We start from the raw sequence: 13,904 nt of genomic DNA on the forward strand, positions 1-13,904 counted from the left end.
CATGGATAGATGATGTTTCAGGTTGGGAACCTTCTTTGGACTGATGTTACAGATCACGAGAGTAGCAGGATTCACTGGGCGGGACCAGTGAGAGACAGAGGGGGACCACTGTCAGAAAGAAAACTTCTTCAACATAGGCATACCTTGAAAAGATTTTGCAGTGGAGCAGTCAAATGTAGAAGCAAGGAACTACAGATGCTGTATAAGACAATAACTGCAGATGCTGGTACAAATCGATTTATTCACAAAATGCTGGAGTAACTCAGCAGGTCAGGCAGCATCTCGGGAGAGAAGGAATGGTTTACACAAATAAAAAACACAGTGCTGGAGTAATTCAGTAGGTCAAGCGGCATCCCTAGAGTACACGGATAGGTGTTGTTCCAGGTCAGGACCAGCTCGATGGCAGTAGGGCATTTGGCCAAACGCCTACAGTTGGAATCTGAGAAGCACATTGCAACCAAATCTATTTGGCTAAGGAAGAAATTGAGTTCAGTCTTGACAAGTCAATTGTGAGATCATGGAAATCAAGGTAAAATAAATTAGTGACAGGAAGACAGAAGGCCATGGAAGGATTTGAAAACAAGGTTGAGAACTTTAGGTGGAATCATGGCACTGCTTAACTAATTTAGTTAGGTGGTGGATGCATCCAAAAGTTTTCCAACATAGAAAGGGAACAACTATGAGGCAGGCACAAGCTATCAAAGGTTCAGTGTTCGTAATCCTTAATTCTGCAGCTGATAGGCCGCATGGCAACATTTTAAAAAGGGAACATTTTGATTTTAATGGTCTTTAAGCAAAAGCCATATATATTGATGTATCAGAGTACAAAGAGAAGTCAATCAGTTTTCTCATGAAGAAAATTGTATTCAGAACTTTATGAGGTAAAAGAACCACCAGTTGATGGCATGGATGCTTAACTAAAAGTCAAAACAAAACTGAGTTATGTTAAATATCCACATCGTCTCATCCACTGAGAGTAATGCTGGCCAAGCAGCAAGTCATTCCAGGAATTGGAATTCCACAGACATTGTTTAAGGCTATGTGATGGGAAAATGCCATTGGGTGGAAGGTAGCACAAAATTCTAGACACAATTATTAAGGGTTTGGTGGAGGCAAGAGAGACATGGGCCCCGATATCCAAAACTGAACTTCAAGAAGGTTGCCTGCGTGGGTTTTCTCCGAGATCTTCGGTTTCCTCCCACACTCCAAAGACGTACAGGTATGTAGGTTAATTGGCTGGGTAAATGTAAAAATTGTCCCTAGTGGGTGTAGGATAGTGTTAATGTACGGGGATCACTGGGCGGCACGGACTTGGAGGGCCGAAAAGGCCTGTTTCCGGCTGTAGATATATGATATGATATGATATGAAGGTTCTACCAAACTAACCATGCACAGGGCAGAATGAAGAAGGGTTGCTGAAACATTCAAGATGCCCATTGGTTGCAGCAGCTTCAGGACTGGCTTACTTGAACATGACTGCCAACCTGGTCCAAGCATGAAAACATCAACCATTAAATGCAAATCAAAGACATTTATTTTGCAATAAAATCAGAACTGAATACTTTTGCTGCAATTACAAAATGTTCAGATGCTCCTTCTGCTAATTCCCCTGAGATTGCTGCATCCCCCCTTCACTGTGTGCATTCATTTCAGTGGATTAAGATTAATGGTATTAGACAGGTCATTTGTATTTGTTTTATTGCAATTTCAGGACTACACTGAAACAATCTAAACTTTACCTTTCCCCAATAGCAGAATCCTTCAAATTTATTGTGTTTATGGTCCGGATGCATCAACAACATTGTACATGCGCAACAATTTCTCAAACTGCATACATTGGACCAAATGGTTGCAAAGAATTGATCTTATTATTAAAGGCACAAGGTGCTGGAGTAACTCAGCAGGTCAGGCAGCATCTCTGGAAACATGGATGGGTGACGTTTCGGGTCGGGACCCTTTTTCAGACTTCCTGCGCGAGGAAAGGGCGAAAGGTGGAAAAGAGGTGGGGGTGGGCCAAAGCCTGGCGAGTGACAGGTAGATACAGATGAGAGGGACTTTTGATTGGCACACGGTTGGACAAAGACCACAGATGGAAAAATAAAGTGTAAGATAAGGATAGAAGAGGTTTGAATTGTGAAGCCAGAGGAAGGAATAGAGGTGGAAGGGAGAAATGGGTGTGGACCCAGGTGGGGTACACGAAAGAGAGGTAAGAAAAGGGGAGCGGAGGTGTATGTAGGTTCACTACTTAAAATCAGAGAATTTGATGTTCCGTATTTTTTGTAAACCGGCACCTGCAGTTCCTTGCATCTTGATCTAACTGTTATTTTGTTTTTATTCATACATTAATAAATAAATGGCTTCAAAACAAAAATTGCTGCTACAGGAGAAATGTACGTATATGAAGATATAATTTAATTTAACCACAATCTGGCAGGTTAGTTGGAGAGGGTAGTTTTAAAGAACAGCAAGAGATTTTACTGGAGAATACACGCACTCACACTACTTACTTTTTATCCTCCATGTGCTTTACTCAAAGGATAAGGAACATTTATGTCAATCATTTTACAGATATGATGCATTTGGATACAAAAGCAATGACCCAAATGTTAGTATCAATTCAGAACATTACACCACAGACTTCCATGATATTGCAATACCCTTAAAACTCACTTCCAAATGCACATTTTTCAATACAGATCAACTATAAATTAAATGGTCATCAGATTATTAAAAAAAACAGGTATAATTTGTTACTCTCAAGCTTCACTTGTGTATCAAGATCAGACGAATCTGCACAATGCAAGCAACTTTTAAATATACCTAGTGTATTCACAGCCAAGAAATGCAGATTTGCATTGTTTCATACTTTTGTAAAAGATTGGTCAAAAATACCAGGTTCAAGTCCATTCTCTGTTGCGCCATCTTAAAGATGTAAGCAAAACATTTTGCAACTCATACAAATGCTTAAAAGGTACTTTAAACTTTTACTGTACCATATTATTCAGCTGTACATTATCACAAAGGGGAAGCTGTGTAAATGATGAAGCAGCCAGCAATGGACCATTGGAAAATGTACAAAGGAGATTAACTAACATGATGCACATTATAGCTGTAAGAACATATTGAACAGAGTGGGGCTTTGCTCTCTTTCTATCCATGAGATCTAATGGAACTTAAAGGTAGGGCATATCAATGTAGGGAGGTCTCAAAGAGGCAAGTCCAATAGAGACTTGAAGTAGAAATCTTTATTGAGAGAAAGCAATGTGGGAAACGCTGTGGTGGTCTGGTTTGGGGTGATTAGTATATGTGCATTTATAGGGAAGGCTAAATAAACACAAGAGAAATGAATATGGGGATAGGATGGGATGAGATGAAGGAGGGTGGGGCAAGGCTTATATTAAGTACCAACACCAGGACTGGACATTATAGTTAATAGCCTTCTGTTATAAATAGCAATCAGCCACACTTATGAACTATGGAACCCTGTTCTCCTAGACATCCAAAAGTTAATTCGCCAAAAAAACACAAAGTGCTAGAGTAATTCAGCGAGTCAGGTAGCGTCTCTGGAGAACATGGATAGGTGACGTTTCGGGTCGGAACCCTTCTTCACACACTTGAGATATATTTCACTACTAAATTCACAACAACCTAACATATTAATAAACGTCTACAAACATTTAGAGCACCTCTGTAGGATAACACTGAAGAACTGCCAGATTTCTCAACAGAGATCAATGTTACACATATTTTGTCCAAAAGAGATCCAGGGAGGAGAGTTTGACCAAAGATCAGAGAGGACTAATCAATGATTAGTAAAGGTGTCAGGGATTATGGGGCGAAGCCAGAAGAATGGGGTTTAGAAAAGATAGATCAGTCGTGATTAAATGGCAGAGTAGTCTTGATGGGCCGAATGGCCTGGATCTGCTCACAGAACCTATGAAGGACGAGGCAACTTTTATGCATTAAATTAGCAGCATAGCTCAAGAAATGTGAACATCCAGAAACATCCTACAATACCTGTCATCCAGGTATGAGTTATTAAATAATGATCGGAACCGCCACTTGTACCTGAACAAGGAAGAAAACGATGCCAGTCATTTGGACAGGCAGGGAGGAAGAGGCAGCCCACAACATTACACTTTCATATAAACCAGTGCCAGAATATGTCATGGTAATTGAAGATTTAGAAAACTAAACTGAGTTGGTGGAGGGGGGGCAGTAAAGTATTTACTTTGCATTGTTCAAGGTTAAAAAAAATCTGCATTTCATTCACTCTTATTTTCAATATGCCATAACAAGTTGCCATTCATACAAATTATAAATAATCCAAGTTAGGTGCAGCACTGAACCAGATTGTACAATGGTTGAACTAACCCACCAGTATCGTCAACAGATTCTGGAGAACTACACCAGTTCAATACTTACAGCAGGATACAGATAATTTGTTCCAGATTACGTTTCAATCGCTTTCATATAAAATATCTCTTTTCTACACCAAATTGATGACAAAAAATTGACACTAGCCATCAGCATCAACAATGAGAATTTAGGAACTATTAGAAACAATTAATTAAGATTCAATATACCAGGTAAAAGTTTTCATAATTTAGCAAGACCGTTTCGAAGCAATTACTTCACAAGACTGAGGTTCTGTCCATGGAAGGCCAGACGTTGGAGGTGCAGGGAGAGCTGAAGCCTCGAGAGCCTTTTCGCACTCCACCTTAGTACTCATAGGATTGATCGAAAGGCTTTACTCCAATGGTCACAGAACAGAATCAGACAGAGAAGGAACAACCCATTCAAACTCAAATTCAAACACAACAGAAAGTTAAGCTTTCAAGCTACTTGTACAGCAAATATTTCCTATTATTACAAAATAGTTAGTAATTGCAACGTATCTAGTCCAAATAGGTTACTTGTAGCTGAGACTCTTGCCCATGTGTGCAGGTAAAAGAATGCTCTAATTCAACCACTCTTCGCTGTGGATATTTCAGTGCAGAATAATAAATACTCGCTCCATCACAGTCTCATCAGTTGTCTAGTTCTTTGTCAATTGCTTGAACATCATCTACCCACGGATGGACGTACATCATTCATGACATCTTCAGTGTAGTGGAGGTCATCGCTTCTCTAATTTCTTAAATTTGGCTTCTATAAAAGAGAACAATGCATGGGAATTTTGAGTTACAACTTAGAAAGGGCTGTAACAAAGATGTTAATTTTTGTCTATAATGGGTTTGTTGAAACATGCATGCTCGCAGAAGTTCAGTCACACATGATAAATCAGTTTCATGGACAAATAAACTATTGACATCCAACACATGAAAACATTAAATCTTTCAATTCCGATCTATAGTTTCCACTTTGTCTTGGTCCCATTTTGAATAAAGGAGTTGTACTTCCTATTTTTCAATCTAATGGAACGTTTTATGAATATCGGAAACTTAGGAAAATTAAAACACATCTACCACCTCACTAGCTGATTCTCGAGACTAAAACGAAATCCATCAGGACCTGGAAACTTGTCAGCCCACAACTCCGATAATCTGTTCAGTAACATTTCCCTAATGATTATACCTTTCATCGCTCCACACTCTCTTTCAATTCCCAATTTATAACTACTTTTAGGATGCTGTGTAGTGAAGACTAATGTAAAGTACCCATTTAATGCATCTGTCATTTCCCTGTTTACCATTATTAATTCCCCAGGCCTACTTTCTCTCACTCTAATTACTCACTTTGTTAGCTCTGCTTTTATTATATGTTTACACGTTTCTGGCTAGCTATATTGAACACTAATACACAAATTCAAAATTCTACGCTATTCTCAAAAAGTAGATGTTCACTGAACTGCAAAGATTGGCAGATTGTTACAAACTAAAAGCACAAGTTCCCACCTAGTTTCTTGGAGTATGCATCCAATCTGTATGCTGCTTGTTCCAGTGCCGCTACTTGTTCTTCAATCTGACCGATCTGGTCAAGGTACGGTTGTAGACTAGCATCTAGGAGATAAGGGAGATAAGGTCCATACACATCTTATTACTCACATCTCCCCTAACAAAACCAACATAAACAAATGTTATTGTGAAATAAACTGAAATGCTCTGCAATCAACTGATTCTACACCAGTAAAGCATAGATAGAAAAAATAGGTGCAGGAGTAGGCCATTCGGCCCTTCAAGCTAGCACCACCTGTTAAAGTTCGATTCTAATAGACAGACAATACCATAAAGTGGTAAAACATTAGAGTCTTTATTACGCCAGCGGGAGTGGGAGAGCTGCAACTCGAAGACCCCACTCCCTTACAGAGTGTTTCAGCAACCTTTTTATGCACCAAATACAATGGGTTTTTAGAAGTGATAACAGAACCAGACAACCCACACAGGTGGTCTTGCAAGAGGATAGGAGTTCAATGAATCATCACCCACTATCACTGGCCATTGTCCGAGGTTATTAATTCAGTATATTAACATAAACACATCTTCCTGGTGCTCAACTTTAGAGTGATTGTAACGAGGCTCAGTCTATTAACATAATTAACATAAACACATCTTCCTGGGGCTCAACCTTGTGGTAATTGTTAAGATGCTCAAGTCAACTCGGTGCTCTTCCTTTGTATCCGTTTCCTGTCCTTTGTAAGATTACAACACCCCTTCTGCAATCTCAAGCCGGCATCAACACAGAGGTAGACTTGCCTGCTTTAATTTAGTGACAGTTCATCTTCATGTAGCATTTGGTCACATACACCTTAACCCTTAAATCCCCTTTTCTCCTTTACACACCATTCAATATGAACATAGCTAATCATCTAAAATCAGTTCCCCGTTCCTGCTTCCCCCCATATTCCTTGATTCCTTTAGCATTCAGAGCTAAATCTAACTCTCTTGAAAACATCCAGTGAATTGGCCTCCACTGCCTTCTATGGCAGATAATTCCACAGATTCACAATTCTCCGGGTGAAGAAGTTTTTCCTCATCTCTGTCCTAAATGGCCTACCCCTTCTTCTTATAGACAATAGACAATAAGTGCAGGAGTAGGCCATTCGGCCCTTCGAGCCAGCACCGCCATTCAATGTGATCGTGGCTGATCATTCTCAATCAGTACCCCGTTCCTGCCTTCTCCCCATACCCCCTGACTCCGCTATCCTTAAGAGCTCTATCTAGCTCTCTCTCGAATGCATTCAGAGAATTGGCCTCCACTGCCTTCTGAGGCAGAGAATTCCAGATTCACAACTCTCTGACTGAAAAAGTTTTTCCTCATCTCCGTTCTAAATGGCCTACCCCTTATTTTTAAACTGTGGCCCCTGGTTCTGGACTCCCCCAACATTGGGAACATGTTTCCTGCCTCTAACGTGTCCAACCCCTTAATAATTTTATACATTTCGATAAGATCCCCTCTCATCCTTCTAAATTCCAGTGTACACAAGCCTAGTCGCTCCAGTCTTTCAACATATGACAGTCCCGCCATTCCGGGAATTAACCTAGTAAACCTACGCTACACTCCCTCAATAGCAAGAATGTCCTTCCTCAAATTACTGCGGTCTTAAATCTTTAAGTTAGATAGAATCCATCCATATTTTGTTTGAAGCAACTGCTGCCAAAATGTTGAAAGCATGATGGTTCAAGTATAATAAGTATGACATGATCACAATGCAAACGTAACCAGCAGTTTCAATTTGTGGGATATAAAATATTAGAGAAATATTAGAGAATTCTCTCCTTGTTACACAGCATGCTTTAACAAATTACCTACTTTACAATATAGAATTTCAAATCTAAACACCAACTTCCTCGTAGATCGGCATAGAATGCTGGAATAACTCAGAGGGTCAGGCAGCATCACTGGAGAACATGGATAGGTGAAGTTTGGGGTTGGAACCAACTTCCCTGTGTTGGAGGCTTCATTCGTACTTGGCAATCTCACTGAGAAATGGCCACAGGAGCAGGAGCTTTGGCAACAATGCACCACATTCACACCTCAAAACTCATGCCCTCTGTGTTACAATTAGCTACCATTATGAAATTTTGGATGATGGAACCCAATTTTACTCTGATATACCCAAGATCGTCCTCCTTAGATCGTTTGTATACAATTGTGTCATAAGGCTGTATTTTCCCACTTCCAATGGAGATTTACCTGTACACTAATACAGGTGGTCACTGGGTTAAATAAGAGTCCCATTCTTAAGAACTGTCCAATTTCTTTGTAAGTCAGAAATGTCCTTTTTCTAAAGCAACCACCTCAATGTGAAGTTGAACATTGGAAGAACTAAATTTCTATGCTACAATATTCAATAAAGCACAGATTAATGAATGTATTGGGCTCAGCTCTGCAGATCCCCATTCATCTTGAGAATGCTGAGGACTTTGTGCACACCATCCATACAAATTGGTTTCAGCTCCGGCTTCAACCGTCTGGATGAATACAACATTCACCACACAGCTTTTGAAGTGGGAAAAAAATCCAGTTCATAATTAACTTGACTGTTTATTAATCAAGAAACATCAAACAGTTGCTAATCTCGAAGAACTTAAAATAAGTAACTGTAAGATTCACTGAAACAAATCTCTATAGGGAGTCTGAAAAGTAGCTAAAGTGGTTACCAATTAAACAACGAACGATGAGTCCTTTTACATGCCAGAAACTTGAAATACCAACTACTCACATTTCTGATTTAGATCTTTGAGGTTGCGATTAATATTAACAGCAATCTCCTTCATCTCCAAGTACTTAAGGCCAGTCACTTTGTTCATGTTCTCCAATAGTTTGTAATCTTCACAGGTAGCTAAGTAAACAGTTTGGCATACATCAATAACTCAATGATCAGTTATTTCAGCAATTTGCAATAGTCGGTTAGACACCAATAGGTGTAACTTTTCATGCTCAACAAAAAAGTGATACAATGTTTACCTTCAAATTGAAGTTGTCAGATTGATTATAAACACAGTTCATCAACCTACATTAACTATTTTTTCATATTAACAAGCATCACATTCTTTTACTGCAACATTCAATTTTTGTTTAAAGGAACCCAGCAGGCTGTCTTCAAGAACCTGGTATTTTCTGTTAAGAAATGCATCCAGTCATAATTTTACCCTTTTACATGTTAATGTGCTTATTTTGTTCTTCCATTATCCCTCAGTCAACATCCTTGAACACACACTCTCTCTCCCACCACCCATGCCCACAAAAAGAATGCAAATTAATCATTTAGTCTTCACCTTTCACTGCCTTCACTCTGCTGCCCTCATTCTCAATCTTCACAATCATGTACTACTGTGTAATGGTCACATCTTTCAATTGTTTTAATTCTTCACCCAGCCCTTCCCAAACCCGTTACTCATTTCTTTGGTTCCCTCAACTGATTCCTGTGTTTCAGTTAATTCATCTTGCTTTTATACTAAAATGACATTACCTCTTTTCTATAAGAAAGGCAAATGGAAATGCAATTTTACTGCTCTAGTTTTCTCAGAAAATATTAGCTCAGTTTACGTCAAGCAAGTTGAACAATTAGGAGTCTAAAGTTCAGAATGTAAAGTGGATCTGCTACATCCCTTTTTTTGAACTGCAGGACAAGTCAGTACATTATTGCCCAGCAGAAGCATCTAAAAGATGTACGATGTCACCCTGATATTATAACTGCAGATTAATGTCAAAATCATTTCAAAAATATTTACTTTTGCAATTCAGTGAATTATGCAGAATGTTTCTAATTAAAACACAACTGAAACAAGACAAAAAAATCCAGTTTCTAAAAAGCTTATCCTGGAAATGTGCAAAGGATAATACAGTGGTGTGAAACATGATATATGCTGTTCAAGTTGCAGAGGTCAGCTGTGAATTTTAATCACTGCAAAACCAACCACCAACTGACCTGTAAGCTCTCCTTGCAGATAGACGGACATTTTTGTAAACATCTCCTTACAGAGTTCATTTATGTCTGGTTCTGAAGGTTCTGTAGCTTCCTCTGCTGTCTCCACTCCAAAATCATCTGTCAGAGAAAATATATAACTAGTATTACGAGTAAACCCATTGACTCAAAAAGTGGAGGTGATAAGAAAAGGATAGATCCACAACTTTTTTAAAATCCAAATTAGAACATTTCCATTCATAAGACATCTTTGGAAACGTAGTTGTTGGGGAAACAAATGTGTTGTCCTCAACATTGGTATCTATATACTAAAACTCTCGTTTGTTATCTTGTTTGTGACTGAACTTCAGCCAAAACGGTACACGATAGTGCGACAATTTTAGGCCCACCTTACTCACCATTGTCACTTTAGTGAAAATGCAAGTAGTTTTATTGAAATCGGTGTTATATTTTTAGTTATTCACATTTTAAAGTTTAAATCTATCTCCTAGAGAGGGAGGAGGGAGGTGGGGGGGGAGGAAGATGGATAAGGGGGGTTGAGGGGGATGGAGAGGGGATGTGGGGAGGGGGAGGGGGAAGGAGAAGAGGGGAAGGAGAGGGTGCTGCACCAATGCAGGAGAGATTTGGGGCCACTTGGTCTAGTTTTATATAAAACTGTGGTGGTATTCAAAAGGTTTAATGTGCATTTAGTATTTTATTATTTAACATAAGTAAATGGATTTTAATTTCATAGATAAATTCTGACTTGGAAAGATTGGTGTGAAACTGGCAAACACACATTCAAAACATCCCAATGTATGGTGCGTTGCGCCACTGCAAGAAAGTTCCCAGGGATTTGACCATGTACTACAGTGCAACCAGCATCAGAAGATGTTGACTAAATATTTTTTAAAGTGGCAGATGCTGGAAATCTAAAATAAAAACAGAAAGTACTTGCAATATTCACTGTGTCAGACTGCAATTGTAGGAAGTGAAACAGAGATATGTTTCAGGCTGAAGATCCTTTATGTGAAATGGAAAGCAGAAGCACAGAAAAGAAGCTTGAGAGGCTACCGGGGATGGGATGAGCAGGGAAGGGGATGAGCTGCTGAATATTTTCAGAATTTTCTGTTTTTATGTAAGTGCATAGAAAGTTTCATTAGCATGAACCAGTTCACAGAAAGCCGCGTAAACTTTGAAACATTTTACCAGTAAACAAACATATTTTGGGCTACCCTGTCAAACCAATTTTCCTGGCCTCTGTTCATCAAAACTATATTACGAACAACAAAATACTTTGTAGTCCCTGAAGTTAATAGAGATTGTTTTAGTTTTGGTGAACAGCACGTAAAAACAGGCCCTTCGGGTCAGTGTCCATGCAGACCATCAATTTGTAATTTACAGCATGTCTGTGTTATCCCATTTTTTTCATCCACCGCCTGTACACTATGGACAATTTATAGAGACTAATTAACCTGCATACCTGCCTGGCTTTGGTTTGTGGGAGGAAACAGGAGCACCTGGAGGATACCCACCCAGTCTTAGGGAGAACATGCAAACTTCATGGAGACAGCACCCAAGGTCTGGATTGAACCTGGTCTCTGGCACTGTGAGGCAGAAGCTCTTCCAGCTGTGCTGCCCCACACACAACAATGTAAATATAACCAGATGTTTATTTTCATAATGTTAATCGTGGAACAAATAATGACCGAGCAGCAAGGTGAATTCCCTTGGGGTTTTAAATAGGTAGAGTGTATGGCCACATTAAACAGCAAGTTGCTTCATATTTGGACGAGGGAATTGAATGCAACATCTCTAAGTTTGCGGATGACACGAAGCTGGGTGGCAGTGTTAGCTGTGAGGAGGATACTAGGAGGCTGCAGAGTGACTTGGATAGATTAGGCAAGTGGGCAAATGCATGGCTGATGCAATATAATGTGGATAAATGTGAGGTTATCCACTTTGGCAGCAAGAACAGGAAAGCAGAGTATTACCCGAATGGTGACCGATTAGGAGAAGGGGAGATGCAACGTGACCTGGGTGTCATGGTGCACCAGTCACTAAAAGCAAGTGTGCAGGTGCAGCAGGCAGTGAAGAAAGCGAATGGTATGTTGGCATTCATAGCAAGAGGATTTGAGTTTAGGAGCAGGGAGGTTCTACTGCAGTTGTACAGGGCATTGGTGAGACCGCAGCTGGAGTATTGTGTGCAGTTTTGGTCTCCTAATCTGAGGAAAGACGTTCTTGCCTTAGAGGGAGTACAGAGAAGGTTCACCAGATTGATCCCTGGGATGGCGGGACTTTCATATGAAGAAAGACTGGATAGACTAGGCTTGTACTCGCTGGAATTTAGAAGACTGAGGGGGATCTTATAGAAACATATAAAATTCTTAAGGGGTTGGAGAGGCTAGATGCGGGAAGATTGTTCCCGATGTTGGGGGAGTCCAGAACCAGGGGTCACGGCTTAAGGATAAGGGGGAAGTCTTTTAGGACCGAGATGAGAAAACATTTCTTCACACACAGAGTGGTGAGTCTGTGGAATTCTCTGCCACAGAAGGTAGTTGAGGCCAGTTCATTGGCTATATTTAAGAGGGAGTTAGATGTGGCCCTTGTGGCTAAAGGGATCAGGGGGTATGGAGAGAAGGCAGGTACAGGTTACTGAGCTGGATGATCAGCCATGATCATATTGAATGGCAGTGCAGGCTCGAAGGGCCGAATGGCCTACTCCTGCACCTATTTTCTGTTTCTATATTCCACAAGATTATGCCATGTAATTTCAGTCCAAATTTCTGCATGGATCTTTATAATGGGACTTGAAAATGTTAACACAAGGAACAGTATTTGCTTGGATGTTGAACAAATGGAAGTTGTGCAAGTCTGAATTCGGAAGAGAGACGGTCCAGTGAACAAAATGCTTCCCACCGGCTACAATGGCATTGCATATAATTAACAGCTCAACATTACCTGGTAGAAGGATTGGATTTAGTTATTTTACCTCTTTAGCGGTGGAAATCACTGGTAAACAAAAGCAGCAATGGGTTTTTTTTTAAAGTGCGTGTGGTGTTGCAGGTAATGGGACTACAGACCAAGCGGTGAGAAGCGGTACCGGGCATTTACCTCTTAGCTCCGTGCACCGCTACACATTGCTCTCTCCTCCCCCGGGCATGGAGTTGGCGGGGAGGGTCAGCCCCCCTTTCCTTGTCCATGCACGGGAGGAGAGAGCGGTGCAGCCCGAGGCTGCATGGAGGAGACAAGACCCGGGCCGGGCACAGCCACAGGCCGAGCGGAGAGGCCGGGCACAGCCACAGGCCGGGCGGAGAGGGGACCAACCCCGGGCATGGAGTTAGCCCCCCCCCCCTTGCCTTGTCCATGCACGGAAGGAGAGAGTGGTGCAGCCCGAGGCTGCATGGAGGGGACAAGACCCGGGCCGGGCACAGCCACAGGCCGGGCGGAGAGGGGACCAACCCCGGGCATGGAGTTGGCGGGGAGGGTCAGCCCCCCTTGCCTTGTCCATGCACGGGAGGAGAGAGCGGTGCAGCCCGAGGCTGCATGGAGGGGACAAGACCCGGGCCGGGCACAGCCACAGGCCGGGCGGAGAGGCCGGGCATGGAGCGGGCGGGGAGGGTACCACACCCCGGCCACGACTGCTTACCGGTCCTCTTGCCTCCGCCCCCCGCCACCTCCTGCTCCCCTCCATCCCCGTGACTGTTGTCGGCCGGGCCTGCGCCGCCATCGCCGCTCAGCGGTCGCGGCTCCACCTCCGCCATCTTGCTGCTGCTCACGTGATGCCGGGGGTCACCTGACCGGCGAGGGCTCCACGTGACGCGGTGCGGGTGGCCCCGCCCCCCCTTTGGGGGAGACTGCGACTGCCCTGTGACATGTGCTGCGGCCACGTGGCTGCTGTCCCAGTGCGGGGATAGCCCTGGCAAAACGCTGTGGCAGAGGCTGCAGCTCATGCCACACTGTCACAGAGGGACAGTGTGGAAACACGGCCCTTCAGCCCAACTTACCCACACCAGCCAACATGTCCCAGGCTGAACACTGGCTCCCAGTACAG

At 42.0% G+C, this 13,904-nt stretch overlaps 1 protein-coding gene across 1 annotated transcript; it reads right to left on the minus strand.

Moving 5' to 3' along the window:
* Window positions 1-1,511: 1,511 nt before the first annotated feature.
* Window positions 1,512-13,681, minus strand: bloc1s2 (biogenesis of lysosomal organelles complex-1, subunit 2). The gene is made up of 5 exons (XM_078428379.1): window positions 13,500-13,681; window positions 9,875-9,991; window positions 8,666-8,785; window positions 5,898-6,002; window positions 1,512-5,151 (listed from the first exon to the last, which is right to left on the minus strand). The coding sequence occupies exons 1-5, from the start codon at window positions 13,612-13,614 to the stop codon at window positions 5,120-5,122; spliced, it is 489 nt and encodes a 162-aa protein (XP_078284505.1). The 5' UTR covers window positions 13,615-13,681; the 3' UTR covers window positions 1,512-5,119.
* Window positions 13,682-13,904: the final 223 nt, after the last annotated feature.

This window comes from Rhinoraja longicauda, chromosome 35, assembly GCF_053455715.1.
Source record: "Rhinoraja longicauda isolate Sanriku21f chromosome 35, sRhiLon1.1, whole genome shotgun sequence".
Taxonomy (NCBI): domain Eukaryota; kingdom Metazoa; phylum Chordata; class Chondrichthyes; order Rajiformes; family Arhynchobatidae; genus Rhinoraja; species Rhinoraja longicauda.

Coding starts and splice junctions, on each gene's coding strand:
- bloc1s2 (XM_078428379.1), bottom strand. CDS start 13,614: ATGGCGGAGGTGGAGCCGCGACCGCTGAGCGGCGATGGCGGCGCAGGC. Junction 9,992..13,499: donor GGGCGGAGGCAAGAGGACCG/GTAAGCAGTCGT, acceptor TTTCTCTGACAG/ATGATTTTGGAGTGGAGACA. Junction 6,003..8,665: donor CAAAGATCTAAATCAGAAAT/GTGAGTAGTTGG, acceptor CTTATCTCCTAG/ATGCTAGTCTACAACCGTAC.